The 25,805-nt window shown below is 43.9% G+C and overlaps 1 protein-coding gene across 2 annotated transcripts in view; it reads left to right on the top strand.

Moving 5' to 3' along the window:
- The window catches only part of plppr5b (phospholipid phosphatase related 5b), a 139,907-nt gene that overhangs the window by 4,823 nt on the left and 109,279 nt on the right, over positions 1 to 25,805 (top strand). The window contains exons 2-3 of one of the 2 annotated variants that reach the window (XM_085286154.1): positions 2,593 to 2,681; positions 8,389 to 8,577. In XM_085286154.1, the coding sequence (XP_085142280.1) occupies positions 2,619 to 2,681; positions 8,389 to 8,577 (252 nt within the window). In that variant the 5' untranslated portion in view covers positions 2,593 to 2,618. Of the gene's footprint in view, positions 1 to 2,592; positions 2,682 to 7,518; positions 8,578 to 25,805 lie in introns of those variants that run through there. The other variant, XM_085286153.1, reaches the window with a different exon arrangement.

The following is a 25,805-nucleotide window of genomic DNA, read 5'->3' as shown; positions in this document are numbered from 1 at the left end:
CTTAGTTATGCTGCAATAGACGTAGGCTGCCGGGGGATTCCCATGATGCATTGAGTTTTTCCTTTCCAGTCACCTTTCTCACTCACTATGTGTTAACAGACCTCTCTGCATTGAATCATATCTGTTATTAACCTCTGTCTCTCTTCCACAGCATGTCTTTATCCTGTCTTCCTTCTCTCACCCCAACCAATCGCAGCAGATGGCCCCGCCCCTCCCTGAGCCTGGTTCTGCTGGAAGTTTCTTCCTGTTAAAAGGGAGTTTTTCCTTCCCACTGTTGCCAAAGTGCTGCTCATAGGGGGTCATATGATTGTTGGGTTTTTCTCTGTATATATCATTGTAGGATCTACTGTACAATATAAAGCACCTTGAGGCGACTGTTGTTGTGATTTGGGGCTGTATAAATAACATTGAATTGAATTAAATCCAAAACCAGACTACAGTGCACATCTGTGTACAACACAGGACAAAACACAGACACACAAATTATTGTTAGGATGCCTGGGTCGTTGACCCAGGGTATTTGAGTTTATTATATTATTTACACTTTTTAGTCTTTGGTTTCTTTGAGTTCTGTCTTATGGTTTATGTCTCTGTCTTCTTTAGTTGTTCTGTCTCCCCTATCACCTGCATCCCCTTGTCTAGTTCGCGTCTCTGTGTATCCTTAGTTTCTATATCCCCGTGTTCAGTCAGTGTTTGTGTGTGCCCTGGTCCTACGTCTCTGTTCCCTCTGTAGTGCCTGCATGTGAGTCTGTTTTATGTGTTTCCTGTTTTACTTTGAAGGTCTCTGTCTTATCTCAGTGTGTTCAGTTTACGCTTCCTTTTGTCTCGTCAGTTCTGATTTGCCCCAGCTGTGTTTCCCTCCTGTTATTCATTCCCTGATTGCTCCCTCTGTGTACTTAAGCCCTGTGTTTCTCTATGTCGGTGTCGCGATCTACCGTTTATTTTGCTGTGTGTTTTGCCCATCCACCGGTGTTAGTTTATTTTGAGTTTTGTTCCAGTTATGTTATGTTTGCGTTCAGCATTAAAGCTGTTTTGGTTTAAGTTCTGTCTCCGGAGTCTGCACCTTGGGTCCTATCCCTGTCCGCACACAGCCATCACCTAACAATTATGAGGTATATAGCCTTTACAATAAAAATAAATTCTAACATCAGTCAGTTAATATTCTCTCTGCCCAAATGCAAAAATACAAATAAGTTGCTGCCTTGTGATTGGCTGATTAATTTGTGCTAATGAGATGTTCACAGGTATACCTAATGAACTGGACAGTGAATGTGTTACATGAAATGTTTCATTTAGAGATGCTGAGCTCTGTCACTGAGGAGGTCCCTGCATGAGGGGTGCTGATACCCGGGAGGTCAGTTTGCTCACCAGCTGCTGAGCTTAAGTGAACAATCAGCATTTGGACGTAACTCTTCCAGATGTGCCAAGCTGAGGTGAAGAGCACAGGAAATGGTGTCCTCTGTGGAGAGGTTTGGCCAGTAAGCAAACTTGAATGCGATGAATACATGATGCAGCAAAAGGGATGCTGTGGTCCTTTGCCAGCCTCTCGAAGCACTTCTTCAGGGTGGTAGTCATTACCAAATGTAATGGTGGATTTTTGGGCAGCTTGAATCAGTGGCAGACTTGAAACACGATGAAACAACATCCTACTCCAGCATGGTGTCCAAAAGGACGTGTGCTGTTGGTGCCTGCGGAACAGTCAGTCTCCTCTGGCTTTTACAGACATCAGCCCGGGTGAAGATCGCCTCTTATTGCAGGGGTGTTCTCATTTATTGCAAATCTGGTGAAGTCAAGTCTAATTTTTTTTAAAGTATATTTAAAAACAACAAGAGTTGACCAAAGTCCTGTGCAACTAAAAAGAATAACACATAGCAGGGGAGCGTAAATAAAAAAGGCAAAGTCAGCAAACTTCAGAAAGGTAATCAGGTGTTTAATTTTAATGACTCAAAAGAGTTTAGAGAAGCTAGAACGGGGTATAAATGGTCTTTTTATGTGCGCCTGTCACATTTCAGACAGGTCAAGAATGCGGAGCCTGTCCAATTCCAAAAGAAAGGCTATTGCAATAATCAAGCTTGGGTGAAATGAAGGCATGAATTACTTTCTCGACGTCAGCAGATGAGAGAGCGTTCTTAGTCTTTGCGAGGACCCTCATAGAAAGACAATGTCTGCCTGTCATTTTAAGCCTTTTTTCCTTTGGAACCAGCTCCACATACGTGGAGCTTCACTGAAGCTGTCTGCATGTGTGCCTGTGGGTCTTGTAACCTTTGAAACAGTAATATTTCAAAAAAGTTAGCACAGGTTTATCTCACTTTACTGCATTTAATGGAACTGAAACTAATTGCTGTAGTTTTGGAAACATTCTTGTTGTCTTGATGGCAAAGTTTTGGGCTTTCACCAATCATATTGCAAATTTCACTCTGAAATGCTTTTATCTAGTTCCCAGATACTTTCTCACAGTGGTCAGGTTTCTCCATGGAGTACAGCTGCTCCAGGCTTTAGAACTGTAGATGCAATATGTTGAAATGTTTCTGAAGCTTTGTAATGAAAAAAATTTGAATCATTTCTTCTCTGATCTCGTTTGTCTCTCTTTAGCTGCCCTGGTAAGAAGAGAAGTCAACATGCCTTCAAAACCACCAAGTAGAAAAGAGCGAAAGAAGTGGTTCACCTCTCTGACGGGGGAGGTAAGACGTGTTTCATGAGGTACGAGTAGATGGGATTGATGGATACTTTCAGTTGCATCAGAAAACTTTGTTTTAAGTGTTGTCCTATTAAAACAATGAGACTACTCTAACTAGTTTGAGTGCGTGTTGTTCACAATCTCACCAGTGTATGTATGTATGTATGTATGTTTCTATCTATCTATCTATCTATCTATCTATCTATCTATCTTTCTTTCTTTCTTTCTTTCTTTCTTTCTTTCTTTCTTTCTTTCTTTCTTTCTTTCTTTCTTTCTTTCTTTCAACGATACCTGAGTCAAATTACTGGAGAGTTGTGAATCAGTATGTCTGGCTTGGTTGCTTTATTATGGCTATTCAGTACTGAGACTTTGTACCTTTCTAACACAATCCAAAGATGATCTTTGCATTTCACTCAGATTGGAAGTAACAACTTTCATGATCTGCAGCTTTTGTTGATACTGTTGTAGCTACAGTGCTCCTTTTGTGCCAGGTGTGGGTCTTTGGTGTTACAGAATAGTGTTCTGTCACCCTCTGGTGGCAACAGAATCAGATCACACATCTCAGCAATTCGGCAACTGATAGTCTTTGTGAATTTGTATAGAGCTTACTCGTTTGCTTTTATCGGTGTGTTGGGACTCCTTTCAGTAAAACAGAACCCTGTGATTAACTTTGAACAGATTTAGCAGCTTTGATCAGACATTTCTATTTCTTTTTATTTTATTTTATTTTTTTGCTGTGGAAGAAGTAGTATAGTGAGTTACTTGTACTGGTCATGGACTTATTTAATTATTATAGTTATAATTATAATCTAATAATAATTACAATTATATAATTATAGTATAATTATAATTATATTAATTATAATATAATATAAGGCAGCACGGTGGCGCGGTGGTTAGCACTGTTGCCGCACAGCAAGAAGGTCCTGAGTTCAATTCCACCATCAGGCCGGGGTCTTTCTGTGTGGAGTTTGCATGTTCTCCCCGTGTCTGCGTGGGTTCCCTCCGGGTACTCCGGCTTCCTCCCACCGTCCAAAGACGTGCAGCTTGTGGGGATAGGTTAATTGGATAATCCAAATTGTCACTGGGTGTGAATGTGCGAATGAATGTGAGTGCGAATGGTTGTCTGTCCCTGTGTGTTAGCCCTGCGACAGACTGGCGACCTGTCCAGGGTGTACCCGCCTCTCGCCCTATGACAGCTGGGATAGGCTCCAGCGCCCCTGAAAAGGATAAGCAGAAGTGAAGCGAATGGATAATATATATATAATATTATTTTTAAGTTTCTGCTTTTGAAGGCAGATAGTAATTAACACAGGTGCGTAAGCCGTGAAACATCTGCTGTCTGAACAGAGAGAACTGTACAGAATAAAGAAAGTGAATACTGCTAACATTTGTATACACAGCAGTCCCTCGCTATAACGCGGTTCACTTTTCGCAGCCTCACTGTTTCGCGGATTTGTTTTCTCTGCAATTTTGCATGATTTTTTTCTTATAGTGCATTGTGTTCTGCATCCTGATTGGCTGTAGACCGTTGTCAGTTAATCTTGTGTCTCCTGTAACAGTCAGATAAGTCAAACTTTACTCAACTCATTCTTCTTGCTTCCTCTACTCCCGTACCATTGATTCATTAATGCTGAATTCTCTGGCAGCTGCTCTATTCCCATGTTCTGGACCTGAAAACAGGGTTTGATCTTTGGTTTCTATAATACTGGACTTATTTTTCTACAAAGGTTTGAACTTTGAGAGTTTAAACAAGAGAGAAAAGTGTGAAAATGTTCATGCCTGTCTGAGAAAAGTGTATAGAGTGTGTAGTGAGGGGTTTCACAGCCGTAAAACATCTATAATAATTGTAAAAAATAAAGTTGGCTACTTCGTGGATTTCACCTATTTTTAGAATGTAACCCCCGCGATAAACGAGGGACTGCTGTACTTATAAATGTTAGAAGTATACTTAACATTTATATACTTATACTTACTAGGAAAGCTTACTGACCATTAAAGCATCAAATAAAAAGTATAGACCCAGAAAGAACTATGCCCATATCTCTTCTGCTTCCTGAACTCCACAAAGGATGTCATCACTACTCATTGTCCATAACTGGGTGTAAAACAGCAACAATCGAACGTATTGGCCTTTCACTGTGTGGTCTTGTTTAGCTGCTCTCTCTGATGTGAAGTGTTGAAAGGAAGGTTGACAATGATGTCATCATTGAATTTTACAGCATTGGAAAGTGGAAGTGATGTAAAAGAATAGTCTGACAGCCAAACACGTGGGAAAGCAGACAGATGAGTGAAGAAAGTGAACATGATTTGCTGATATACAAAATTCAATTATGCTTTTTGCCAACTGGACTCTGATGGCCCCTCACAGCAGAATGAAATCCAAGCAGTGATAGAAATTACAGCAGAAGAAAAGAAACAGCAGTCTTGCTGTTGTAGGAAGTTCCTTCCTGTTAAAGAACAGATGTATGTTAGCAGCAGCATCGCAGAGGCACACGGTCAGACATAACATGAATAAACATGCATCATGATGAGTTAGAAAACTTAGGGAGGGCTCTGGATAGCAAAGGCATAAAGCAAAGCAGAGCCTGAGCCTGCAGTACAGCTCAGGGGCCACTTCAGCGCAGGAGAGAGCAGAGTCTAAGATAAGGCAGATACAGAGCCTGTGATAAGGCAAGGTGTAGGCGAAGGACAGGACATGAGAAAGCCTGCATTACAGCTCAAGGATGCTGATGGATTCCTGACTGAACATAATCTTTACACTAGATTAGCATAGTGCAGATTAGCAATTGGAGTTTAAAAAGAAGTCAAGGAATCAATTTATAGACCAAAATGTATTCAGACTTTTCACTCATCAAAGTAGCCACGGGATATAACAGCTGGACACATCTGTAGTCGTGGCTCATCATCAAAACACTCCACAAATCCTGCCAGTGATTCACTTCCTTATAAACCATTGAATCAGGTACTTTCCATAGTGATTCCCAGTATATTACACAGAAATAAGTTTTCTATTTTTTCATTTGGCTTTTGCTTTGCTCCTGATAAATTGTTTTCAAATATTGTGTATCCAAACTGTGGACATTCCCTTTTTAAACTTTTGTGAAACAATAAAGGTAAAAACCTGCGTATTATTATTATTACATTATTATGAGGCCACACATAAAAAACAACACATGCAGAAGAAAAACATTGACAATCAATACAATCAATATGCACATTAAGAGACACAACACTCAAAACACAGACAGACAGCACAGCAGATACAGACTGCATGGCTACAGTTTGATTTTATGTACACTGCCAAACGTTTTAGGACGCCCCATTTTTTCCAGTTTTTTATTGAAAATTATGCAGTTTAGTGTCTCATTAAGTTTTGTTTCCTTGTGCTTATTAGTTTTTTCTAAACACTGTATAATTTCCTGTTTTAGGATTTGTGTCTAGTTATAGAGGATCATATTAGTTCTCTTTAGTGTTGTAGTGTTCCTGAGACTTGAACCTCCTGAACCTCCTGAGACCTGAACTCTTTCATGGCATGCTTTTCTAATTTCTCTTCACTACTTGGGCTGACTGGGGCCTGATGAATGTAAAAACAAAACATTACCAGATTTTTGTTTCTGAGAAAAATGAGATCCACATATGAGGACATTTGCTGTAAATTTTGATAGAGCAGTGGCAGCATAACGTCCTCGTAAGTGGATATCAGGCCCTTGTAGAGCACAATGTAGTACTTTGGTCCTTCCCAATGAATCATTCAACTCAGCAAAATGAGCAGAAAAAGCCAAGAACTCCAAAACTTGGGCGGAGTTTGATCCTTCTTCATGTCTCTGCTGGAATTTCCAATGGTGGACGTCTTGTGAACTGCTCGTTCCCAGAAGACGAAGCGAACGACACAGAACGTCTCCAGAAATTCCCAGTTTATGCTCTGATCTTAAAAGACGCTGATATCTACCCAGACCACATTATCCTCTCCATCACCGAACGTTCAGCTAATTTAAGGTATTTAAGTTCAGCTTTTAATTTTATGCTATTTTACTTCAGTTGGATTTGTCTTTAGCAAATTCTCACAAGAGCACTCATCTTAGCACAATCCCTTTTAAAGCAGTTAAAGCAATACGTTTTCTTTAAAACTCTGTGTTAGTTAATCACAGTTTACTCAATGCAGTCGTCGTTTTACTAAAGTCAGAGGTCAGAGTGTCCTGTGCATCGCCTCGCAGCATCACAACTCTCAAGTTTCAGTTAGGCCTGTCTTTAGAATCGTTATTACATTTTTGCATTGCTCAACTTAAACACAATTATATCTACCTGAGTATATTCTGATTGGCACTAAGTATAGTAAACTGTCAGCAAAACCACATGTGAATCATAATCGTGTTTAACCATTACAACATTTAAAACTACTGACAGGTTGGTTGCACAGTTCTGATCTTCTTACTCCCAGAGATGAATATAAAGGTCAGTGATCGATCATGTCCACACCTCAAAATCCAAACATTTTTACTACTCAAATTACATTTGATTATATCCTTGATTAACAATAAAGAATAAAGTTACTATTAGCAAAAGCACACACAGACAAGAGTGCTTTAACACTTTATAAATCACATATAACACTCGATGGTGAGTCTTATATGATCCACGAGTGTTTGTTGCCTCCATCATGATGGTGTTTTTCTCCTGCTCTGCATCAGGTTTTTAAAGATGACAGATATTTAGTTTGGCTCGTTCAAAGTGGAGATGAGCTCTTTTGTCCAGGAGCGTCTGAGAAAAATAACAATCTTGGCTGATTACAGTTATTTTTTAAAGCCACTACATAATCATAACAATTACACGACTCCCCCCTTACTGAACGGTGTTGCTGATAAGTCTCCGTTTTCTCCTTTTGTTAGCTGTTGAATTTTAAAGTTTAGCTGAACAGTTCTGTAAAACAAAAATGCATTCATGTGTTATATGTCATTTTTTATTCATCATATAATTATAAACAGATAAAACACTGACACACCTGTGCTGTTACATGTTGCTACAGCAGACTCCTGTGAAGAAGGCGCCTCCTGTGACTCATAAAGCCAGTGATTTGCACTCTTTCACTAAAGTTCTGAATCTTTCTTTCAGCAGCGCCAACAGGAAGTGACCTGCCATATGTGCCACAGAGAGCATCTGCATCCCTCCAGATGGAGACTCTGCATCATGCACCTTCTTCTCATTCACTTCTATTCATCTCCTCATTTCCCTGAGCACTCATATGACGTCCATGGCCCCTCCCTGCGCATAATCCCGTCTCTCCGTTCTCTCCAGCTGATCCTTTCTCTGCTGCTAAACACACGTCCGGGTTTACGCACACATATGGTTTACACACACACACACCCACACACACACGCACACACATACGCACACCCACACACACACACGTGGATCACGTCAAGCTTTTAGCCAAGCCTTCTCAGCTCTTACGCGCAGACACACCCTCACACACGTCGCTCGCCCCCACACCTCCCCTTCTGTCTCAGTCAGTGTGCAGCGGCAGCAGCGGAGGGTGGAGGACGTGCTGAACGCAGTCACGGAGGCTTCTGGCGCACAGCCGAGCCGTCATGAGCCGCTCAGCGGAAGTGGACGCCGCTGCGGAGGAGGAGGGGGCTGAATAGAAGAGAGAGAGAGACTGTGTTCTAATTAAATGTCTCACGCTCTCCGTGTGCATCATGCTGTATTTCCAGCTGGTGATCATGGCCGGGACCGTCATGTTGGCCTACTACTTCGAATACACCGACACCTTCACCGTGCACGTGCAGGGCTTCTTCTGCTACGACACCACGTACACCAAACCGTACCTGGGGCCGGAGGACAGCAGCGCCGTCCCACCCGTGCTGCTGTACGCCGCGGTGGCCGGGCTGCCCACGCTGCTGGTGAGTGCACACCTGACCTGGCCGCATCAAGCCTCACTGACACTGATTGTGCTGTCACACTGTCGACGGCTGGCTGCTGCTGTGCTGCTGTAGCTGTACGCTGGAGTCATGCAGTGCAGGATGAAATGCATCAGTGCCGTTTGTTTCTCTGTGGCTGGAGCAGAATAAGAGCCTTTAGAAAGTCACTCTAGCTTATGGGACTTTCAAGATAATCAAGGATTATTAGAATATACACTAATGAGATCTGCCCACTAACGCACACTGATCAGTCTGATTCAGTATTCGTAGTATTCACAGAACGAGATGTAACAAGTTTTTGGTGTTTTCAGCTTCCATGTAGCATGCACCGTCTACAGCTTCATCTTTAGTGCAAATTATAACACAAAATGTGAAAGAAGCGGTTCCCCAAATCATAAAATGCAGCATTTGAGTCATTGTTTTCCATCACTCCAGACTGAAGATTCTTTCATGTTTATTACATCTCATCATAGAATGAATGACCATCGGGCCACCTTTTCTCAGCGTGGGTATTTTATTTATTTACAAATTTAAATGGTGTTATTAATTAGAAGAAAGAAAGCAAACAAAACATTGAACATCATGAAGGTTAGAAATGTTATAACACTCACACCAAGGACAAACGCTCAGTGTTGTGTGTGGACCCGACTTTGATGTTTATGGTGCCGATTTTTTTATCTTATCGTTGCTACTTTTGACTGTTTCAGCCACATCTGCTGGGATGTCTGAAATAAGCAAAAGCTAAAGCGTAATAAAGAAGCTGAAGTGAGAAATCCCTGTGGAGTCAACAGACTCAAATATAGCAGTTGCTGCAGTTCCTCTCTACCCGCATCACAACCATCAGTGTGATGAACTCTTATCAGCTTATAGCGTTATGTTAGCGTACCTCTTTGGCTGCTGCATGCTCAGCTAGATTGACACTGTAACTCTGTAGTGTACTGACCACTGATGCTGGAACTGAGGTTGGTAAAAAAAAAGACAAACAAGCTCACCCTGTGAATAACATAGTAAATATAAATAGTTATTTGTTATCTTATGTGCAGAACTTTGTGATTCTGTGTAGAAAGGTGCTATATAAATGAAATTGCATTTATTATTATTTATTTATAGTTTACACAGTCATTTTATCTGTCTTTGAATTACAGACTGGTGTAGCTTTAAGACTAATCTGCTTGATGTTCACTGAGATACAGTATATAACAACATCATAGATGATTATCCCTGTCAGAACTCAGTCAGAAAGTTAAAAGGTGACAATTTTGCGGGTTTATTAAACCTGGGAATCATCTGGGAGAGAAGGAGATGATACATACTTCACTCTTTGATGCTCTCACGTCTCAGATGCAGCTCCTGCAGCTTCCTGTTTGATCTTAACCTTTCCTTAGTATCTGACTCACAGTACACTCTACCGTGCTTCCTGGCTAATGTCCAACGGCTCTCTCATCAGCTTTTCCAATTACAAGCCGACTGTGCACTGAAGTTCAAATGCAAGCCTGAGCAGTGCAGCGCAGCTTGAATGTTAAGTGCAGTTATTACTGCTGCAGTCGCTGACAGTGCAGGCTGAGCTTACATAGCTCGATACACGCAGGACTGTCTGCAAGCCCCGAACTCTGCTTCAGCTGCTAGCCTACACACACACACACACGCACGCACACACACACACACACACACACACACACAGACACACACACACACACACACACGCACACACAGACACACACACACACACACACGCACACACGCACACACACACACACACACAGACACACACACACACACACACACACACACACACACACACAAAATGTTTAAAAGGAGTCTGTGATTTTCTGCTATAAAATGTGTGTGTATACAGTATGGATAGGGATTTGTCCTGGGGTGTGGGACTCTAGCATCAGGTTTAAAAAAACACCCAGCACGCCCCTGTGGGCGGTTTATCCTTCAAGCTCGGGTCCTCTACCAGAGGCCTGGGAGCTTGAGGGTCCTGCGCAGTATCTTAGCTGTTCCCAGGACTGCGCTCTTCTGGACAGAGATCTCCGATGTTATTCCCGGGATCTGCTGGAGCCACTCGCCTAGCTTGGGAGTCACCACACCTAGTGCTCCGATTACCACGGGGACCACCGTTACCTTCACCCTCCACATCCTCTCGAGCTCTTCTCTGAGCCCTTGGTATTTCTCCAGCTTCTCGTGTTCCTTCTTCCTGATATTGCTGTCATTCGGAACCGCTACATCGATCACTACTGCCGTCTTCTTCTGTTTGTCTACCACCACTATGTCCGGTTGGTTAGCCACCACCATTTTGTCCGTCTGTATCTGGAAGTCCCACAGGATCTTAGCTCGGTCATTCTCCACCACCCTTGGGGGCATCTCCCATTTTGACCTCGGGACTTCCAGGTTATACTCGGCACAGATGTTCCTGTACACTATGCCGGCCACTTGGTTATGGCGTTCCATGTATGCCTTGCCTGCTAGCATCTTGCACCCTGCTGTTATGTGCTGGATTGTCTCTGGGGCATCTTTACACAGCCTGCACCTGGGGTCTTGCCTGGTGTGATAGACCCCAGCCTCTATGGATCTTGTGCTCAGAGCTTGTTCTTGTGCTGCCATGATTAGTGCCTCCATGCTGTCTTTCAGTCCAGCTTTGTCCAGCCACTGGTAGGATTTCTGGATATCAGCCACCTCCTCTATCTGCCGGTGGTACATACCGTGCAGGGGCCTGTCCTTCCATGATGGTTCCTCGTCTCCCTCCTCTTTCTTGGGTTTCTGCTGCCTGAGGTATTCACTGAGCACTCGGTCAGTTGGGGCCATCTTCCCAATGTATTCTTGGATGTTCGTTGTCTCATCCTGGACTGTGGTGCTGACACTCACCAGTCCCCGGCCCCCTTCCTTCCGCTTAGCGTACAGCCTCAGGGTGCTGGACTTGGGGTGAAACCCTCCATGCATGGTAAGGAGCTTTCTTGTCTTTATGTCAGTGGCTTCTATCTTCTCCTTTGGCCAGCCTATTACCCCAGCAGGGTACCTGATCACGGGCAGGGCGTACGTATTGATGGCCCGGATCTTGTTCTTACCATTCGGCTGACTCCTCAGGACTTGCCTGACCCTCTGCAGGTACTTGGTGGTTGCAGCTTTTCTAGCGGCCTCTTCATGGTTCCCATTTGCCTGTGGGATCCCCAAGTACTTGTAACTGTCCTCTATGTCTGCAATGTTGCCTTCTGGTAGTTCAATCCCCTCAGTTCTGACTACCTTCCCTCTCTTTGTTACCATCCGGCTACACTTCTCCAGTCCGAACGACATTCCAATGTCATTGCTGTATAGCCTGGTAGTGTGGATCAGTGAATCGATGTCTCATTCACTCTTGGCATACAGCTTGATGTCATCCATGTACAGGAGGTGGCTGACAACTGCTCCGTTCCGTAGTCGGTATCCGTAGCCAGTCTTGTTAATGATCTCACTGAGGGGGTTCAGGCCTATGCAGAACAGCAGTGGGGACAGAGCATCTCCTTGGTAGATCCCGCACTTGATGGTGACTTGTGCTATGGGCTTGGAGTTGGCCTCTAGTGTTGTACGCCACATCCCCATTGAGTTCCTGATGAAGGCTCTTAGGGTCCCATTGATCTTGTACAATTCTAGGCATTCCAGTATCCAGCTGTGGGGCATTGAGTCATAGGCCTTCTTGTAATCAATCCAGGCAGTGCACAGGTTGGTCAGTCTGGTCTTGCAGTCTCGGCTGATTGTTCTGTCTACCAGTAGCTGGTGTTTTGCGCCTCTGGTATTCTTGCCAATTCCTTTCTGTGTCCCGCTCATGTATTGACCCATGTGCCTGTTCATCTTAGCCGATATGATGCCTGACAGGAGCTTCCATGTAGTACTGAGGCAGGTTATTGGTCGGTAGTTGGAGGGGACCGGTCCCTTCTTGGGGTCCTTGGGGATCAGGACCGTCCGGCCTTCAGTTAGCCATTCCGGGTGTCTCTCGTTAACTAGCAGCTGGTTCATTTGTGCTGCCAGACGCTCGTGGAGTGCAGTCAGCTTCTTCAGCCAGTAGGCGTGAACCATGTCGGGCCCTGGTGCTGTCCAACTCTTCATACTGGAGACCCTTTCTTGGATATCTGCCACTGTGATGGTTACTGGACCCTGTTCAGGGAGGTCGCTGTGGTCTGCCCTCAGATCCTCTAGCCACTGAGCATTGCCGTTATGGGTTGCATCCTTCTCCCATATGCTCTTCCAGTATTGCTCCGTCTCCAGCCTTGGTGCTGCTGTTCTCTTATTGTTCCCTTGCCACTGAGAGTACACCTTTGCTGGTTCTGTGGAGAACAGCTGGTTTATTCTCCTGCCTTCTATCTCTCTGGTGTACCTCCTCAAGCGGCTGGCCAAGGCTGTGAGTCTTTGCTTGGCAGTTTCCAAGGCCTCAGGTATGGACAGCTTGCTGTATTTCTTAGGCACCTTATTTGTCGCACCTTTCTGCAACTCCGTTAGTTGGCTAACCTCCCTCCGTGCTACTTTGATCTTGCCCTCTAGCCTCCTTCTCCATGGAGGGTACTGCCCCTTGTCGCTGTTCATCTTGTAGCCAAGCATCTCACTGATCACTGCTGCCGTATTGTAGATCAGCTTGTTAGTGTCGGTAATCGTGGTTGTAGGTATTGCCCGTAGTGCTGCATTAACATCATCTAGCAGACCTTTTGAGGGTACTTCACGTACTCTTAGTAACCGGCTACGGGGGATCCAGGTTTCAAGCTTGATAGCAGCTGGATAGCGTAGTGGTTAGACTACACGCCTTTGGAACAGAGGATCGCAAGTTCGATTCCTGCCTGGGGCGTCTGTATCCAGTAAGGGTCCTAAGACATGAGCGAGACAGATAAATATGAAGGCATGCCGGCTCGGATGTCGCCCGGATCAACAAGGTCCGCGTCAGGTGTTGAGGAACCAGGGCACCCTGACGAAAAGTGGGCTACTGGAACAAGAAGGCATCGGTGGGCAAGAGACGAAAACTGGGCGTTGTTGGAATGCTACTACGCAAGTAACCCCGGCGGAAGGGGCTACATGAATAGGATGAGGGACCTATGGATTCTTCGATACCCAACATCCACAATGACGGCGAAACAACTAGTAGCTCAGTGTTCCAACATTCGAAAGAAGGGACTGCTCTCACAGCTAGAGATTGACGAGGTACAACACAAATATATATATATATATATATATATGGCTGGTGTTTTACTTCTCTGGTATTCCTACCAATCCCTTTCTGTGCCCCACTCATGTATTGACTCATGTGCCTGTTCATCTTAGCTGCTATGATGCCTGACAGGAGCTTCCAAGTGGTGCTGAGGCAGGTTATTGGTCGGTAGTAGGTAATTGGAGGGGACGGGTCCCTTCTACGGGTCCTTGAGGATCAGGACTGTCCGGCCTTCAGTTAGCCATTCTGGGTGTCTCTCGTCAAGTAGCAGCTGGTTCATTTGTGCTGCCAGTTGCCCTTGGAGGTGGCCAAAGCTGTGAGTTTTTGTTTGACAGTTTCCAAGGCTTCAGGTATGGACAGGTTCCTGTACTTCTTAGGCACCGTCTTTGTTGCACCTTTCTGCAGCTCCGATGGTTGTCTAGACTCCTTCCTGCTGCCTTGATCTTAGCCTCTAGTCTCCTTCTCCATGGAGGATACTCCTCTTCGTGGCTGTTTGTTCATCTTGTAGCCAAGCATCTCACTGACCACGGCTGCCGTAGGGTAGATCAGCTGATTAGTCTCAGTAATGGTCGCAGTAGGTATTGTCTGTAGTGTTTCATTCACATCCTCTACTAGATCTTCAGAGGGTACTTCATGTAATCTTGGTAATGGAGGGTGCAGGTTTCAAGCTTCATCATGATTCTGTTTTTCAGGTCAGTTTTTCTCATACTCAACGACCCTTCTTCCATCGCACTTGGGGCTTGGTACCCAATCTCAGGTGGGGGTGATGATATCTCCCCCTAACCTGTCGTCCTGGCTCCCCCTTGCTGTAGCATTTGTGTTGCAACTCGTCAGTCTCTAGCTGTGAGAGCAGTTCCTTCTTCTGAATGTCTGGATGGAGGTATCAAAGACTCCATAGGTCCCACATCCTATTCATGTAACCCCTTCCCCTGGGGTTACTTGTGAGTAGCATTCCAACAACGCCCTGTTTTCATCTCTTGCCCACTTATGCATCTCCATCTTGTTCCAGTAGCCCACTTCTCATTCTTCTTAATTCAATTCAATTCAATTCAATTTTATTTATATAGCGCCAAATCACAACAAAAGTCGCCTCAAGGCGCTTCATAGATACAGAGAAAAACCCAACAATCATATGACCCCCTATGAGCAAGCACTTTGGCGACAGTGGGAAGGAAAAACTCCCTTTTAACAGGAAGAAACCTCCGGCAGAACCAGGCTCAGGGAGGGGCGGCCATCTGCTGCGACCGGTTGGGGTGAGAGAAGGAAGACAGGATAAAGACATGCTGTGGAAGAGAGACAGAGGTTAATAACAGATATGATTCAATGCAGAGAGGTCTATTAATACATAGTGAGTGAGAAAGGTGACTGGAAAGGAAAAACTCAATGCATCATGGGAATCCCCCGGCAGCCTACATCTATTGCAGCATAACAAAGGGAGGATTCAGGGTCACCTGGTCCAGCCCTAACTATATGCTTTAGAAAAAAGGAAAGTTTTAAGCCTAATCTTAAAAGTAGAGATAGTGTCTGTCTCCTGAATCCAAACTGGAAGCTGGTTCCACAGAAGAGGGGCCTGAAAACTGAAGGCTCTCCCTCCCATTCTACTTTTAAATACTCTAGGAACAACAAGTAGGCCTGCAGAGCGAGAGCGGAGCGCTCTAATAGGGTGATATGGTACTACAAGGTCATTAAGATAAGATGGGGCCTGATTATTTAAGACCTTGTATGTGAGGAGCAGGATTTTGAATTCAATTCTGGATTTAACAGGAAGCCAATGAAGGGAAGCCAAAACAGGAGAAATATGCTCTCTCTTTTTAGTCCCTGTCAGGACTCTTGCTGCAGCATTTTGGATTAGCTGAAGGCTTTTCAGTGAGTTTTTTGGACATCCTGATAATAATGAATTACAGTCGTCCAGCCTGGAAGTAATAAATGCATGAACTAGTTTTTCAGCGTCACTCTGAGACAGGATATTTCTAATTTTAGAGATGTTGCGCAAATCTTAGCACTGGGACCAGGCATGTGTTCTCTCTCTGGAGGTGCAGGCTCAGGTTGTATAGGCGTAGGAGTGCTCCACACAGCTGGCTAGCACAGGCCGTCATCGGGTCCTGCTGCTTTCCCCTCTCTGAGCCTGTCTAGCTCTCTTCTCATTTACGTGGATGTAATGTGCAGGCCAGTCTGGGTGATGGAGATGAAAAAGAAAAGGAAAAAAAAGCAACAGAAACATCAAAGACACTAAAGAACGTTACAAAGACAGAGAACTGCTACAGCAGGCTGCCACTAGAAGGAGCCATCTGTAAACCATCTTTATTTATTTATGAATTTCATTCTGTTTGGTGTCTCTAACAAGAAAAAATCTTTTCAGAAACGTATTGCATAAGTGTAGTTTTCACTCAGAGGAAGGAAACCGGTAATGTTTTTCTATATGAAGGCATTCAACTAATTGATTTTCCTCTACTTGATGCAGATAAATACTATTAATGGGTTCACAGTACATAAGGACAAGCAGATTTGTGTAATGTTAAACTTGTGTGGATGAAGATGCTTCCTCTCAAAATGCACCAGAGGAAAAACAGTCAAACAGACTGGAACCTGTTGATTGTGTCAGGCATCAGAAGAAAAAAAGAAAAGCCTCTTTGACAGATCACATGGTATTTGCAACAGCTCAGGTTGTTTATTATGACATTTCCTTTTGTGTTACTTCTCCAGAAGAGAGTAACACAAAAGGAATTTCTGGCCAGGGGAACAGAAAGAAGACAAGGCAAGGCAAGTTTATTTGTATAGCACAATTCAACAACAAGGTGATTCAAAGTGCTTTACAGAGACATTAGAAATAAAAACAAATAAAAAGCATGATTTAAAATTGATTAAAACAAGCAAACAAACAAACTAATTAACAAACAAACAAAACAGTATATAAAATCAAAACAGATAAAATCAGAACAATAGATAAAATCAGTAGTTAAATGTAAGTTTTGAAATTTAAGCTTAAAAGTGTGGATTTGGTGCTTTATTCAAATGCAGCTGAGAATAGGTGAGTCTTCAACCTGGGTTTAAATAAACTTAGTGTTTCAGCTGATCTGAGGCTTTCTGGGAGTTTGTTCCAGATATAAGTAGCATAAAAGCTGAATGCAGCTTCTCCGTGTCTGGTTCTGACTCTGGGAACTGATAAAAGACTGGATCCAGATGACCTGAGGGATCTGGAAGGTTCATACTGGGTCAGGAGGTCACTGATGTATTTTGGTCCTAAACCATTCAGAGCTTTATAGGCCAGCATCAGAACTTTAAAGTCTATCCTCTGACGGACAGGCAGCCAGTGTAAAGACCTCAGAGCTGGACTGATGTGGTCCACTTTTTTGGTCTTAGTGAGGACTCGAGCAGCAGAGTTCTGAATGAGCTGTAGTTGTCTGACTGATTTTTTAGGTAGACCTGTAAAGATGTTGTTACAGTAATCAAGCCTACTAAAGATGAATGCATGGACTAGTTTTTCCAGGTCCTGTTGAGACATCAGATCTTTTATCCTTGAAATATTCTTGAGGTGATAGTAAGCTGACTTTGTTATTGTCTTAATGTGTTTTTCTAAGTTTAGGTCTGCATCCATCACTACACCCAAATTTCTCGCCTGGTTTGTGGTTTTTAGATGTATAGATTGAAGTTCTCTGGTGACCTGTAATCGTTTTTTCTTTGGCGCCAAAGACTATTACCTCAGTTTGTTTTTGTTTAGCTGGAGAAAATTGTGGCACAGCCAGTCATTGATTTTCTTCAATGCATTTACCAAGAGCCTGTACAGGGCCTCGGTCTCCTGGTGACATTGTGATATATATTTGTGTGTCATCTGCATAGCTATGATAGTTTATTTTGTTGTTCTTTATAATCTGTGCCAGTGGGAGCATGTAGATGTTAAACAGAGGGGGTCCCAAGATGGAACCTTGGGGAACTCCACATGTGATACTTGTCTGCTCAGATGTGAAGTTACCTATTGTTTTCTAAGTATGCTTTGAACCAGTTTAGTACAGTTCCTGAAAGACCTGCCCAGTTCTCCAGTCGTTTGAGTAATATGTTGTGGTCAACTGTATCAAATGCTGCACTGAGATCCAGTAAAACTAAGACTGACATTTTTCCACTGTCTGTATTCAGACATATGTCATTAAACACTTTGGTCAGAGCAGTTTCAGTGCTGTGGTTCTGACTGGAAGACATCATAGCAGTTATTCTGTGTTAAGAAGTAACTGACCTGTTGAGAAACTGCTTTTTCAATGATCTTACTTAAAAATGGGAGATTTGAGATCGGCCTGTAGTTGTTCATTTGTGTCTTGTCAAGATTGTCCTTTTTCAGTATAGGTTTTATTACAGCAGTTTTTAGTGGTTCTGGAAACACACCTGACATTAAAGAAAAGTTGACGATCTGTAACAGGTCTGACTCTAAAGTCTTTGAGACCTTTTTGAAAGAACTTGTTGGCAGGACATCTAAACAGCAGGAGGAGGAGTTCAGTTGACCTAAGATGTCCTCCAGGTCTTTGCTGTTAATAGGATGAAACTGTTTCATGGTGTTTGAACAGTTTTTTGGTGGACACAGTACATATTCTGAATCTGCTGTTGATGTACCAATTGCTTGTCTAATTTTTTGGATTGGACAAGGACAGCAGATGATGTTACAATAAATGTTACATTTTGCAAAGCTACCAGTTTGGAAATAACATGCTTATTTGTATAATTCTGGTTCAAATCAGATGCGATTTAGTGGTTTGCAGTAGACTGGTGAGTATATACACGTGATGCTTTTCTGTACTCCCTGATCCATCATGCACACACTTGGATATGCACCCCTCTTTAAAAACACAGCATAAAAAAGATGGGCGTCACTACCATTACTTCATGAAGTGATTTCAGGATTTTGAAGCCTCTGCAGCTTCAGCTGGCACCATCCAGATTCCAGAAACATTATCCTTCCCGCAGCCCCTAGATTGCAGCAATGCAAAGAATGGATGCAAACAGGCCAAACACAGTAATTAAGTAATGTACTGTATTACTTTTAATAAAAGTGTTCTGTGTAATATGTGTAATAGATTACTTTTTTTGAATAATGACCCAACACTGATCACAACAAAGAGAGGAAATCCCTCCAACGTGTATAAACATGTAGTTAATTTGCACAAATGTAATGTCTTAGTGATGCTGGTAGCTCTCAGACTGGAGCTAGTTAGAACACAATGAGAATCAATAAGAGAATTGATAAGGAATCGAATAATGGAATCGGAATCACTAAATTCTCAGCTACTATGTAAAGTGAAACGATAACCTGACAGCTGATCTATTGATCTGTCTTTGCTAAGAAGAGTAGGAAATAATAAACAAAACAAGATGTTTGAGCTTGTCAAAAAGAGGAGAGACAGAGAAGCAAGAAACGTGAGAGATCAGAAATGACAGCATGAAAAGCACAGACAGCGGCTGCAGTCGTTGTTTTTAACACTTGGTTTCACTTCAGTTCTCTTCACTTGTACTAAAGCAGAATGGCCATCCCTGGACTGGAGCACACAATGAACGCACCAGCAGTGCTGGACCATACACCCCACCTAACACGATATCCAGTGTTGTCTTTAATCTTTGTGATTCAATAAACTGAAAGGGTGACTTTGACCCATCTAAGGCAGCAAGAGGTGGCGATCTCCTCCAGGTGGGGCAGGGGGCAGCTAATTGTTTTGTTTTTTTTGGCTAGCTGAACTTCCTGCAAGGCTATGATGCAGTATGTGAGTACACTCTCAATGGTTATTCTGTAGAACGCCACCAGTAGCCTCTGCTTCAGGACCCTCAGAAAGTGTGAGGGGGGAGTGAGTTGGGGGGGCAAGTTTTTTTTTTTTTTTTTTTTTGGCCTGTCCCGTTTGGCTCTTTTGCCATCAGAATTGTTGTCTAAAGGCAAAGAAAGATGCCCAACGGATTTACTTTACCAAACTGACCATCCCAGCCTTGCCGTAATGGTCCATTTGATTCACCTTTTATTGTTTATTTTATTTTCACTTACTGAATACGGGACAGACTTGACTGGGGGAAAGAAGGGGAGAAAGAAAGGGGGAAAGAGAAACAGCTGAGAAGAGGGACGGGGGAGAAGGGCAAAAGACAAAAACCAACAGAACGGGCAGAGAAAAAAAATGCATATATCAATCACCTGGGTCACCTGCTGAGAAAGAAAAAAGAAAGCAAGCAGAAGAGAACAAGAGTAATAGAATAAACAACATCACAATGATATATGGGAATATGACAGTAAATACTAAATGTTAAACATTATTGTGCAGCACATAAGATCAACAGAACACAGTGTGCTTTGAGGTAGGAGCCAAAAAGGGTGTAGTTTGTGGGTGTGATCACCCGTGTGTACACCTGTGAGCATGGACGTGCTTGTTTTTTGTTTTTTAAAAGGTTCCTTCATGTAATAATCTGCTAGAGGGTGTGGGGGGGCCACAGCCCCGTCCTCCAGGGCGTGAAGCAGGTGTGGAGGAGATCAAAACTCCAGACATCCAGAGGCCCCCAGAACACAAGAGACCATGGAAGACCAACAGAGGGGCAGCCGCGCCACTGTCCTGGAAAGAGCTGAGGAGAGTCCCGGATGAGGGCTCACTCAGCAGCCGCGGAGCAGAAGCCAGGGGGAGTTGCAGTGACGCGCCCGTGAGCTCCGCCGGCAGCCAGCTGTGCCTGAGTGACCGAGCCCCAGGCCGAGAGGCCGGGGGCACCCCACCTCCGAAGTGGCCCGAGCGAGCCCCAGGCTCCAGGCCCCGATAAGCGGCCGCCAAGGAGTGAGCCGGTGTGTACCTGGACGCCCATCCCCGGACACAAAGAACCACCAACGCACCGATGTCTGAGGGGGTCCGCCACTGGCAGGGGAAGTGGTGGTAGGGGGAGATAGGCCTCCAAACCTTGGAGGGCCTGAGATGTCCCCAGAGAGGTGGCGCCTGACACCCAACCTGACATATAGACACAGACATACAGGCACACACAGACACAAACATCCATTCCCACCCTCATGCTCTCATATGCACTTACTCCACACTCAACCAACGTGGAGACAGACATAAAGAGACGTTGTACACACGATCACACTCCCCAAGCGTACTCTACAAACCGGGTCTAGGTGCCCCCGCCCCTGGAGGGGGGAACTGCACCCAGACCCAGGTGGTGTTTCCCTTTTCCCTGCGGTGGGGGGAGGCAGACCGCCCCGACTCCGCAGCAGCAGGAAGGCTCCACACTCCAGACCGCAGTCGGACGGCCAACTCCTCCTCCTAGTCCTAGCCCCCCTGCTCCAGCAGGTCGCAGAGAATGGGGGTGAGAGAAGACTCCAAACCTCCCTCCACCCGCTCATTGTAATGTTGATGCATGTGTGTTCTAAGGTGCATTTAAAACCCAGGAGGGCTTGGAGCTACCTGCCAGAGAGCAGCAGGTAAGCGCATGGTCCCTCCTGCTAGCCCTCAATGTCTACGTGTATTTAAAATTGAGAGGTGGGCAACGATGCCAGGGGTGGGGTGTACACCCTGATGGTACTTTGGACTCCGTGTATCGTGCCCACCCCCAAGATCCTATATGTATGTGTAATGAGAGTGTGAGTAATGTGAATGTCTAAGTTGTGGGATAAAATTGAGGCAGAGGCAGCCAGAAGGGGACAGGGGGGGGGGGGGGGTAGCCTCCTCTGCACCCTGGTGACATACCCCTACTCCAAGGCCCTGCATGTGTGGGTGGTTGTGGTGGAGCGGGAAGAGGGAGGCAGCTGGAGATGGGGAGGGAAGGAAGGGAGGGACAAGTGACCCCTCCCTGGGGCCAGCTCCCCCGCTGACCCCAGTAGGCACCCCCATACTCCGCGACCCGCCAGGGAAAGGGGGCCCAGGCCCATCCAGACCGGGCCCAGTGCAGCAGCGCCGCCCGGCCCCACAGAGCCCGGGACAGTCCACCCAACCCCACCACAGAGAAAACTGCACCCACCCCACCATCCACTCATCTTCCAGACTACATAAGACAATAAACACCCAGGCTGAGATCTTCCTCCACCTCTCCTGTATCTCCCCCTCCTGCAGAGGGAGCTCCTGAGGAGAGGAAAGCTCCTGCAAGATGTGACAACCTCCCCCACCAGTTGAAGAGCCCCCCAGGTGGCTCGACGCACCGGCGGCACCCTGCTCCAGGGCTGGGCCCCCATGCACCCACCCGCCCACAACCCCGGCAACACACCAACCAGGACCCAAGCCCCCGAGGCCCGGTCCGGGTCCCAGCCCAGAGACGGAGCGCCCCCAGAACCTCACGCCCATCCCGGACCCACCCAGGGGCAGCCAGGCTACCAGGTCAGTAACCCACGTCCGTCAGCACAGACCCTCCCCTAGCCCCGCTGCACGCAGCCGCGAGGAAACAGTCACCTGAGAGCCAACAGAGCCCCTAACCGGACATGACCGCTACCCCGGGTTGAGCCCCCCAAGGAAGATGCCTCCGGGGAACCCCCCGACGCCCTAAGCCTGTCCCTACCCCCACACCAATCACAACAGTGAAGGCGGGACCAAACTATGACCCCCCCACCCCCACTAGGTGATGGAGCTTATCAAAGGAGCCCAGAGCAATTGATCTGATGTGGTGGCAGAGGCTGTATCAAGACTAATGTAAACTAATAGATAATTTCTATATTGGTTAGAATTAAGATTATTTTTATTTTTCCAGTTCATGAGGACTGTTTTCTTGGCTATGCATAGGGCAGTGAAAACCATATGGGCGATATTCTTTTCTGAAGTGACATTATCTAAGCTGCCCAACAAACACACTAAGGGGGAAGTTGGAATGTTACATTTCAGACACTTTGATAAGTCTTCACATATCTCGCGCCAAAACTTCTGAACTGGTGGACCGAACCAAAGAGCGTGGATATAATTGTCCGGTGAATTGGTTTGGCAGTGTGAGCAGTTGTTGGTAGACGTAAAGCCCATCTTGAACATCCGATGACCTGTATAGTGCACTCTATGTAATATTTTGTATTGAATTAATTGAAGACTGGGATTTCTAATTAGATGAAAGGTTTTTAAGCAAATCTGAGACCAGAAGTTTAGGTCTAAGTTAACTGATAAATCCGCTTCCCATTTTGCAATAGGAAGTGATATTGATTCATCTGTTTTAGAAAGCATTCTGTATATTTTGGATAGTAATTTGGGGGATTTTAAGAGTAAGAAATTGAACCACACTTGGTGGTGTTTGTAGTTCAACTTGACCCGGTTTAAATTTATTTTTTACTATGGATTTAATTTGTTGATATTCTAAAAATCTTTTCTTGTTGATCCCATATTGTGTAACTAGTCCGTCAAATGAAATAAATTCTGTTCCTTCTAGTATATGTTCTAAATATTTGATTCCTTTATCACTCCAATCTGAAAAGTTTATCATATTATTGTTTTGTAATATGTCAGGGTTGTTCCAGATAGGTGTACGTTTGCATGGGATTAATGAAGACGCCGTCAATTTTAGAAACTCCCACCATGCTGTCAGAGAAGAGCTGATGTTGATGCTTTTAAAGCATTCATGTCGTTGGATGTTTGAGCTGATAAATGGTAGGTCTGAGATCTCTAGATTATTGCAGAGTGCTTGTTCTACATCTAGCCAAGGTTCATCTAAGAGGGTGTGTTTTAGCCATCCTGAGATAAACTGAAGCCTGTTGGCTAAGAAGTAGTGCTGAAAGTTAGGCAGTTCTAGTCCTCCTTTATCCTTGGTCTTTTGTAGTGTTTTTAAGCTTATACGTGGGGGTTTATTTTTCCAAAGGAATTTGGACATACATGAATCTAGAGATCTGAACCAATCTTGTGGCGGTTTAGTTGGGATCATTGAGAATAAATAATTTATTTTTGGTAAGACCATCATTTTTATAGCGGCAACCCTTCCCATGAGTGATATGGGTAGACATTTCCATCTAGCCAGATCATCTTCTACCTTCTTTAAAAGTGGGATATGGTTTAATTTAGTTAGATCTGCAAGCTTGGGAGAAACATTAATACCTAAATATTTTATATTTCCCGATTGCAGTGGTGTAGAAGAGGAATTATGGAAGGAGCAATTAATCGGTAGGACTGTAGATTTTGACCAGTTAATTGAGTAATCTGATATTCTTGCAAAAGAGTTTATCAATTCAATCACCCCAGAGATATTGGTTTGTGAATTTTGGAGAAAGAGTAACACATCATCCGCATAAAGGCTGATTTTATGTTCCACGTTCTTGCATTTTATGCCCTTAATTACTGAATTCTGTCTAATTGCTGCTGCTAGTGGTTCAATAAAAATTGCAAATAGTGAAGGGGAGAGTGGGCATCCCTGCCTGGTGCCCCTCAAGAGACAGAAGCTGGAGGATGTCTGGTCATTTGTTCTAACACAAGCTGTTGGGGAATTATATAATATTTTTAACCAGTTTATGAAAGAGGATCCAAAACCAAATTTGTGTAAAGTTGCAAATAGAAATTTCCAGTTAACTCTGTCAAATGCTTTTTCTGCGTCTAAAGAGAATATTGTAGTTTCTAGGTTTTTACTGTATGAGTAGTCTATCAAATTAAGTAATCTACGTGTATTTGTTGATGAGTGCCTACCTTTTATGAAACCAGTTTGGTCAGGATGAATTAAGAGGGGGGTTATTTTCTCCAGTCTCTTTGAGAGAGCTTTGCAGATTATTTTAAGGTCTACATTTATAAGGGATATTGGACGATAGCTTGAGGGATATACAGGGTCTTTGCCTGGTTTTAGCAGGAGATTAATGTTTGCAGAATTCATATTTGATGGAAGTCTGCCCTTTTCTTTAATTTCCAACAACGTTCTGTAGAAAACTGGTGCTAGAATCGACCAGAATTCTTTGTAGAATTCTGCAGGAAAGCCATCTGGACCTGGAGCCTTATTATTGTGCATACTTATCAGGGCTTCCTGGAGTTCACCTGGTGTCAGTGGTGAATCCAGTGCCATTGCTTGAGTGTCCAATAATTTTGGAAGAGTTATGTTGTCCAAAAACTGATCAATTTCTTTTTTAGATGGGTTTATTTGTGGTGAATACAACGTTTTATAGAAATCCCTGAAAATGTTGTTTATTTGTATCGGTTCATATAATGTGTTCCCAGATGAATCTTGAACAGCACATATAGTTGTTTTTTCTTTATTTATTTTTAGCTGGTTTGCTAGAAATTGACCGGATTTATTACCATGTTCATAATTTTGTAGGTGTAGTCTTTGTACTAAGAATTTTGTTTTTTTATCAATTATCTCATTTAATTCTAGTTTTGTTTTGCGGATTTTGTTCAATGTTTCCTGATCTTGGTGGGACGCGTAGGCTTCTTCTAGTGATTTGATGTTTTTTTCTAATTCCTGAATATTTTTGTTTTCTTTTTTCTTTTTATGTGATGAGAAAGAAATTATTTTACCTCTCATCACAGCTTTCCCTGCTTCCCATAGAACAGAAGCTGATGTTTCGGGAGTGTCATTATAGTCCAAATATGAAGTCCACTCTTTTTTAAAATATTTAATAAAGTCTTCATCTTTAAGTAGTGATATATTAAATCTCCAGTTTTTTCTTGGCGTAGTATTATTCTTGTGCATTAGTGTTAAAGATACAGGAGCATGATCGCTGACAGCTATAGGGTGAATCTCAGTGTCTGAAATGTCGTTCAGCAGTGAGCTGCTGACCAAAAAATAATCCAGACGAGAGTAGGAGTGATGAACATGTGAGAAAAAAGTATATTCCTTACTGGTGGGGTGAAGGGAGCGCCATGCATCGCAAAGACCAAAGTCACTCATATACTGTTTGATTATATTTGTGGACTGCCAATTACGCTGAGTTCCCGCTGTATTGAGCCTATCCATGTCTTCATTTAGTCCAAGGTTGAGGTCGCCTCCAAGAACAAGTGTGCCATCTAAGTGTTCAGAGAGTGCACTGAAAAAACCGTGAAAGAATGAGGGATCATCAACATTTGGACCATATACACTTACAATACATAGATTTTTATCACGTATAGATAGTTTAATGATTAAGAATCTGCCCTCTGGATCTATAACTGTATCGAGT

This window comes from Mchenga conophoros, linkage group LG9, assembly GCF_057382185.1.
Source record: "Mchenga conophoros isolate Kocher_MC1m ecotype Shallow Benthic linkage group LG9, M_conophoros_male_GT1.1, whole genome shotgun sequence".
Classification (NCBI taxonomy): domain Eukaryota; kingdom Metazoa; phylum Chordata; class Actinopteri; order Cichliformes; family Cichlidae; genus Mchenga; species Mchenga conophoros.
This window is presented reverse-complemented; position numbering and strand designations above follow the sequence as displayed.